Raw genomic sequence first — 8749 nt, 5'->3', positions numbered from 1 at the left:
TTTTTTGCGGAACCGAGGATTCAACTCAGATCCTTGCGTTTGCCAGTCAAGCGCTTATCCTACTGAGCCATCTCCCCGGCCCCAAGATTTGAGTAATTCTTGATGGAGAGTTGAGGAGATAGACAAGAAAAGCATACAAGTGGGAATAAGTCCTGTGAAAATCCTTTTCTTAAGCCAGTAGGTTGTATGTAAGTGGGAAGAGCCCTCCAAATGGCTGGGTTTCTATCCTGTGTAAAGGGGCAGTAGACACTGATGACATGCAGTTTGTGGACCTCACATTCCCACTGAGCACATTCTTCCAAATCCACAAGCTGGACAATAAAAAGGTGGACCACTCAGGACCAGAAAGTAGCAAAAAGCAACAGCCCCCTGAGTCAGAGTACAACTTCCAAAAGTGGATCAAATTCCCCCGGTCTCTATATTTGGAGGCAGGAGATACAGGGAAAAGCAGGGTGTTAGGAGGAGTTACTCTCAAAGCCTCCCATGGAGTAAAAGGACGGCTGAGGAAATTGGCCCTTGTTTTCATCTTTGGCCATATCTCCCAGTTCTTTCCTTCCTTGTCAACAGCTTTTCAAAGCAAAACAGGGACAGGCCAGCATGTGCCTTCTGGTCACTCCCCTGGGGGATCCAAATATTCAGAGGAAGGTGGGAGGCGGCAGAGAGGCAGCTGGAGCCCTGGTGGGCCGTCTGTCATCCTGCTCACCACCCACTCTTCCCACTTTGGTCTGGCTTCCTGCTGCTCTCCAGGCAGCAGCGGCTCTGGGTTCCACAGAACATGTACCCTCTGGAAAATATATATAATTTACTAACCAGCTGGGGGCTTATTTTTTTTACCCCAGGAACTGGAAATGATAAAACACTCCCTGGATCTGTCCTCTCAGAGTTAAATTATGTTTTTGCACTTAGGCTTTTTGTATTTGGTCTTTTGATTTATTTTCTTTCTCTGGAGGAAACACTCCCTTCTAAGCAGGGCTGAGCAGGAAAGTCCAAAATACTTCTTTCTCCCTGAATGGCAAGCAGAATTTTCAGGCTGGAGAGTTTTTACAGAGTTGGATTCTGAGTTCTGTCTAAGGATCAGTGACCTGTTACAGAGATCTACACTACTCAGGTTTTCTTGGAAAAATAAAGGTCTAATATTCTCAGATCTTCTCTTCTCTTTTCTGTCCCCTTCCCTTCTGTCAGCTGTAATGATGAACTAATGCCTGTAAAATATCTGCATCTCTCTACAAATTGAGGCAATGATGTTGATAATGATACTGATGAATTTTGTGAATTTATTTGCTTAACCAAATTCCTTGGGTCCTCCTCAAAAGGTACCTGACTAGGCATCTAGTGAGTCTTCAATGAGAAAAATTTGTGGAACTTTGGTTTTTGTTTCTGTTTTTTTTGCCAGTTTTTGCTTTTGTCTTTTGACACAGGCTCTCACTCCATAAGTTCAGGCTGGCCTTGAATTTGCTATTACTGTGTTCTAGGAGCTAATGGCTTGGCCAATCCTCGAGATTTCTTGATACCTGTTGCCTGGTATGAAGATCGTCAAGTTCAAGGTGGTTACACTGTGATTAATAAATACCAGGGCAAGCTATTTGCTGCAAAACAGGTAAAGCAAGAGGTTTGATAGCCAGGGAGGGAATAAGCAACTCCTGATGGCCAAGACCAGTGTTAGGTACTTCACAAGCATCCTTTCATAGTCATTCATGAAAGCAGACCAGGTAGGGATAATTTCCCACTGTCCCAGCAAGTGGTAGAGCCAATGTGCAACCTACATCCAACTCAAAAGGTTATACTATTTTTACTCACCCAGCAATGAAAACCTTGCAATAGGAAGGTCTCTATAAATAGTGAGAGAAATATAATGTATGGGCAGTGTGATCTGTTCTAAAAAAGAATATGAGTAAACAAAAAAATCAACCAAGATTTATGTTCCCCTATTTATGTTTAAAATGGCTACCCCATTTTAAATACAAGTCATAGTTGATACAAAGTAAGTAGAACCTAAGTAATTAACTTGTCTAAGTTTATACCACCAGCCTGATAATCTCAGGACATAAGCAAAGGCACAGATAACAATAATTTTTTAAAATCATAGCATGATATACATATGGTATATTCATGTACATTACTATTTAATTTATTGAGCATATGTTAGAATAAATTAATCATATACTAAAAAGAATTCAAAGATCTCTTCTGTTCTCATTATTGTTTGCTTAATTTTATCCATTTGACTTATTGCTTGTATTTGCCAAGGCATATTATTTCCTTGAACAGCATGTAGAGGTCATGCCAACCATCAGTGGCTAAGCAATTTGTCACCTATATTGGCACCTCTGAGGCAGACACACTCAGGGTTAGAGTTTCTCAAAGTAGCTGGGGACCATTTACATCAGAAACCCTCAGAGAAGTCTGTTTGAAATGCAGATAGTACTTAGATAGTACTCCAACCTGACAAAAATGGTAACCTCTGGGGATGAGTGGTGGAAATCTAAATTCATTTAAAACATTTTGCCCACCTTCTTTTGTATATACAGTTGTCTGAGAACTATGATCCCATCAGCAGTCAGAAGAAGCTCTAGAAACGTTTCCACTTCCCACTTGGACCTTGTTATTTTCCTCTGTGTGAACCCCAGAGATCCATTCTCCTTACTCTGCCATGCTCTGTGCCTGGGATTGTTGTAGTATTGTTGTAGTACCTTAGACTGCTACCTTTTGGGGATTACAAGCCACAAGAAATTAGAGGGTCATAGAAAAAGACAAGTTGGGTTATTTCATCCCTGCTTCCTTCCTATTTGAGACCATTTTCTAGCAATTACTTCATTCCCCACCTTCTGTCCTGCTCCCTCCTTGTGAACAGGTGACTAACACAGTTGTGTGCTGCAACAAGTTCATAAAAACTCACACAAGCTAATGTGCATACTCTTCATAACTGTGTCCTCGGCAACTTCACATTGGTAGCTCAAAAATGGCCATAGTGAAAGCATTTGTACCCCAAGAGTTAGCATATGCTATACATCAGAGCTTTTTATTTTACAAAGAGCTAATTGTCTGTTAACTATTTAACAGACAATTATATAGCTAGCAGTATACCCATGAGAAATGCCCTCTCTATGTTCTTTCTCTTGTAGAGTGTTGTAACTGTATTTCTTCCTCTATACCTTAAGCCTAAGAGTCACAATGTTCTCTCACTTTTGTGAAGCTCAGACAACTCTTCAGTTATAATCATTCCACTTAATCCTAAATCACTTCTGTGAGTAGCCTATTCATCACAGTCTTTAGAACATTCTGAGTTGGATCCTCTTTCCTGAGTAGACCCATGGTGGCCCATAGTGGCCACCTTCTTATAGCAGAACACAGCTCTCCTCTAACTCCAGCAAGGACCTTAGGCTCACTCTGAATCTCAAATCCTTGGTGATGGAATTTGTAGAGGTCTTCTCCCCTCACCTGTACTCACCAACCCATGCATTACATCCACTGGAAGCTTCTATGGGCTGCAAAGCCTGGAGAACTGTCATGGCAGGTGTCCACTGTAACAGGAAACAGAGGGTAATCCAGATTATTTGGAAATTGCTGGCATCAACACATTCCCACAGCTATGTGTAAAAAATGTTAAAAAGACAGTAGTTAGTGAATGTGCTATGCTACTGCCGTGCATGTGACAGAAGGCAGCTGCAGCTTACAAACTGGAAAAATGGGATTTGTGTCTAACCTTAGGGAAGGTGTGTGAAGCACCCACAGAATGATAAATTATGTTTCTTCCAAAGGATGGTATAATTAGATTTAGAACAATATGAAATAGTTATGCCCAGCACATATTATGGGATTGCAGCTATAAAAACATTGATTCCCCAAGATTTTCTTTTCCTGTTTTGTGTGATTAGGCTGTCTCCCCATTCAATGTTGTGGCCTGGCATGGGAACTACACACCATATAAGTACAACCTGGAGAACTTCATGGTCATCAACTCAGTGGCTTTTGACCATGCGGTAAGTCTACCTTGTAGGGGCCCTGGTGGTGAGGTAGCCCTTGCACGGGATAGGTCCACAGTAGACCATGGGATTTGCACATTTAACACTTCCAAGGTTACCTTAGAAGGCCCATGCATGGTCCTTTCTCCCTTAGTGAAGAAGTAAATAACATAGCTAATGAGGAAGCCATTCCAGAGATTCAACATCCATCTAGAAACACAGTTTAGTTCTCTGCAGAGTAATTACAATAACTCTCATAGATGGATAAAAACTTAAAAAAAAAAAACCCTAGCCACCTGCCAATGTTAGTGATGGACACAGGAGAAAACATTTGTGCATTTAGAGAGGGCTTTGTCTTCAGGCGTCTACTCTGCTTCCACTGGTTGCCTAGCTGAGTGCCTTCTAGTTTGGGATGTTTGGCACTGAGAGAGTAAACATCCTTCTTCTACAATTATTCATAATGCTCAGTGCTTGAACTCCAACCAAAGAAATTCTACTATATGAACTTGGTCATTTTTTTTTAGTCAATTAGCAGCCACAAATAGGTCCCAGATCTACACTGCAGGCCCTGAAGGTCCCACTTTCTTGATAAAGCTCTAATTCTGAGATCCTATGGGAAAGTTGATTTTGCAGCCTAGTTTATAATAGATTAACTTAACCCGCAAGCTGGAGGGATAATTAGGGCAGAAGCCAGAGAATCAAAAACAGGAAGATTACTCTGGGCCACTTTGACTTCTCTCTGGGGGGACAAAACTACCTTTCTGAATAGCTGCAACTCTTAATAAAACCAAAGGAGGAAAGAAAATCAAAACCCAACCCCAAAACAACTTGAAAATGCACCCTGAGACACTGATAAAGCCTTACTTGAGCCTCACTACCATTCTTTCAATAGTTTCATAGTATTTCCCATGACAGGTGCAGAAATGTTAACACTGCCAGCAATAAGGGTTAGTTTTCTTATTTGAATTAACATAGGTTCAATCTTCTCTGTACAGCTGTTACAGTTACCTTTCCAAAATTCAGATCCAAGCACTCTCCCAGCACATTAGAAATCCTTTGCAGGCTCCCTGTAGTCGGATTAAGTCTGCGCTCTGAAGCATGGCGTTGGATGCTCTTCACCATCTGGCCCTGGCCTCCTTTTCCAGCACCACCTCTTGCCCCTCTTCCTTCTGTCAATGCATGCTCGGTTTAACCTTTTCTCCTCTGCACAAAATCTCTCTGCACTTTGATGTTTCTTGTATTTTCTGTGACAAAATGCCCTTTTCCTTCCTTTCTTCCTTCCCCTATCCCTCTTTTCCTCACTTGTTCATCTTCTTTCTTTCATCTCTCCTTCCCTTTTATATCTCCCCCCCCCTTTTCTGTCCTTTTTTTTTCCCTGTTCATTTATCAAGATGAGGCTTGAATGGCATCTCCCCTTTGAAACCTGTTCTAGTCTTTTCAGGTAGAAATAGCCACTTTCCTCTCCCCTGACCCTGCTGAAGGTTAAAGGTTCAAGGAAGTCATCTTTAACTCCCCAGATGCTAACCTGGAGTCTGAAATTAAATATGATTGTTGATTTCAGTTAAAGCAAATCTCAGCCTTTCAACTGAAAATGTGAAGTTTTTTAAAAGCATAATCTTGTCCCCCAAACTACACCTCTTTACACCATCACCACCAAGATTGGAGGAATTAAATTTTGTGTTTTAGATGTCAGAGTTAATCAAGGGTTGGAAAGCAGAAAAGCACTTCTCAGACTTTCTTGCCTGTGCATGCCATCTGGATTCCCCCAAAGAGAAGCATATCTGCATCTACCAGGATTTCATCTTATTAGAAACTATTTTCCCACCTTACTCCAAGGAATCTCTCTTGCCCAAGGCTCTGTTGGAAGGCGGCACTACTGCTGTCAGAGCCATGGGGTAGTAGGGTGGGTGTAATGTGGGCTCAGCAGGATGAACAAGCAGCTCAGAATCCTCTTAGTTGGTGTGAATTCATTTTGTTTCAAACACAGAAAGAGTCTGATGAGTGATTACTGAACATTGACCAGAAGCCCAGACTTCTAAGCCTTGATTTGTGTCATTTGGTCAAAATTAGACTGTTACTTGAAAACACCTTCGTGTACAGGTGACATGTGTGTCCTTGCAACCTGCATTCAGTCTCTCCTTGTGCATTCACAGGACCCATCCATTTTCACAGTGCTGACTGCCAAGTCCGTCCGCACTGGAGTGGCCATCGCTGACTTTGTCATCTTCCCACCTCGATGGGGGGTTGCTGAAAAGACCTTCAGGCCTCCTTATTATCATAGTAAGTCTTTTTTCAAGTCACATTTGGAATTCAGGAAGCAAAGCAGTGAGCACTGCACATCAGGAATAAACTCCAGGTTGCTTCTGGGCACTGTTCTCTACTCTGAAGTCAAGAGCCTGCCCCCTCGGGCCTAATGCTGCTCCCTATACTTTAGTTTGCTCAAACCTCATACTATCTACAGGGATGGCAGAATACGTAGACTTCAAACTTAGATCTTGCTTTTCTGTAGCCCTGAAGAGAGGTGGAAAGATTAAGTGCTACACAGAAGGTTTATGTACATTGCAGATCTTTTATTTTCTTTCTTTCTTTCTTTTTCTTTCTTTCTTTCTTTCTTTCTTTCTTTCTTTCTTTCTTTCTTTCTTTCTTTCTTTCATGGTACTGGGGATTGGAATCAGGACCTTGTGCTTGCCAGGCAAGCACTTATTCTACTGAGCTATCTCCCTGGCCCCATAGATCTTGCTTTTAAACAATAGAGAGTTGCAGCAATGTTGTGAGTTAATTGTTTGAGGAGCTTTGTTACCTAAGTCTTGATCAAGTGCCAGGATAATATGCCTTCTCCAATTAATTCAGCAATGCAAAGCTATTCTGATCTACACTAAAGGAGAGGTTTTATTCTAGAAGTCATTCCTGTAGAGCACTTGTTACCTAGAATAAGTTCTTAAAACCCTACTATTTTTATTTTACTGATATTGTTGTAACAATTAATGATTATTGGCCAGTTCAAAAGGCACTGTTGCAAGTTCCATAAAAAATATTAATTCATTTAATTATTGTAACAGCTGAAAGAGCTAGGTAATGTGATCTACCAGAAAATGAAACTGACACAGAGGAATTAGTTGATACTCAAGGACTCACAACTAGTTAATGGAAGAGTCACACTGTCTGAAAACAGAGCAGACATGATGGCCATGAGCAAATATAGCTAGCATAATGACAAAGTGTCCCATTCATAATATGCACATAACATTTATTCAGTAAGCGACTACATCACCAAGAATAAATAAAATAGATCACAACTATATTTAGTGAGATTAGCATTTTTAATTGTGGAATAAATAGCTGAAAACAAAACTCAATAAAGGTTAGTATACAATTCTGCTACCCAGACATTGCATTTTTTGAACACAGAGCTCTAGAAAGACTTAAGATGCTTTTCACCTGGAACATTCCAGAAAACAAATTTCTTTCTGTAGTTTACTGCAGGGCCTTCTGTTTATATGAGATTTATGCCTATATGTAACCACTCCCAGGTGCCAGGTCTCTATGGGTACAACATTGCACTGAAAGGAGCAATGGCAGCATTTGAGGTGGGGAAGTAAGGCCTCAGGATCAAAGAAGGCCGCTTCCTGGTTAAATCCAGCACCATGTCAAGAGAGCCTTTTTAAAATAGTTTATTCTCAAGGCCCACCCCCCAGAGAGTTTATCTCGTTGGTTTTGAGGTAGAACCTCAGACTTGCATTTTGAGCCAGCAAGCCAGGGAACACTGACACAGAAGTTTTACAGACTTTTGTGTTAAGAAATTGTGGCCTTGAGTTTGTCTCACTGCCTGGGCATAGGGATAGCAAATCAGAATGACTTGGACACAGTTTGGTGTTGTGCTACAGGCCCTCTATCCACTCTTCCATCTTCACTTGTACTTTAGGCCACCTGAAACAAGTGACCTTGGGAGATGTCTTCTCTAATTTCTTAAATGACTCTCAAAATTTGGTCCCAGGATAAATTTCAGGAAGCTATGGATGTCTCAAGTTAGTAGGGAAAAAAAATCACAGAACACCAAGTTGAAAATGAATTTTACCAGATATATTAAAAATATTGCTTTAGCAGGGCTCAAACTCTTTACTACTTTAATGTGACTTTAAAGGCAAAGTGGGGAATTACTCCTAAGAAATATTGCCTCCAGTCATTTTAATGCACCTTAGTCAATGAGATTCAGCTTTAATCAGAAAGGCAAGGTCTACCCTCCCACTGTCCTTTGAAATATTTTAAGTGATGTAGAAATGTCATCTCTAAACTCACAGCTACATAAATTCATACCCAGATCAAAGCTGAATTCTGTCTTGCTTCTTTTTTAAAATTAAGCTGTGAAGGTGACCTGAAAGACAGATAGTAGAGTGAGGAGGATGATAGCAAGTGTAAGTCATGAACAGAACTGTTTTTAAAATATAGATACTTTGTGCTTCCATTTGCTTCTTTTCCGCTCTTTCTGCTTTGTGGAGAATCAAGTAGATATGATTTTCTGCAGGGACTGTCACACCCACACTTATGTTGCAGGGGCTATTTGTTCTGAGAGCAGGGTGAGTGTGGCCACTTAGTGGATTATGAAAATATTTGACATTTGCTTACACTTTGCAGATAAGGAAGCAGCACCATATCAAGCCTTTGACTTTGCATCTCTATTCTGTCTGTGGTTTGTTTTCCACATTCTCACAGGACAGACTGTGAGTCCTCATAAATGATCTTCTTACTCCTCTCTGTTTCAAGTGCACAGCACTCTACCTAATTATATA

General features: G+C 40.9%; 1 protein-coding gene across 2 annotated transcripts in view; it reads left to right on the top strand.

The window, feature by feature from the left end:
• Window positions 1-8749, top strand: part of Hgd (homogentisate 1,2-dioxygenase) — a 44737-nt gene that overhangs the window by 31451 nt on the left and 4537 nt on the right. For both annotated transcript variants that reach the window (XM_004633338.3, XM_023717614.1), the window contains 3 exons: window positions 1473-1597; window positions 3876-3980; window positions 6116-6242. In XM_004633338.3, coding sequence (XP_004633395.1) covers window positions 1473-1597; window positions 3876-3980; window positions 6116-6242 — 357 coding nt within the window. The remainder of the gene's footprint in view (window positions 1-1472; window positions 1598-3875; window positions 3981-6115; window positions 6243-8749) is intronic.

The sequence above is a fragment of the Octodon degus genome, unplaced genomic scaffold (genome assembly GCF_000260255.1).
Source record: "Octodon degus isolate 3935 unplaced genomic scaffold, OctDeg1.0 scaffold00053, whole genome shotgun sequence".
Lineage (NCBI taxonomy): Eukaryota > Metazoa > Chordata > Mammalia > Rodentia > Octodontidae > Octodon > Octodon degus.
This window is presented reverse-complemented; position numbering and strand designations above follow the sequence as displayed.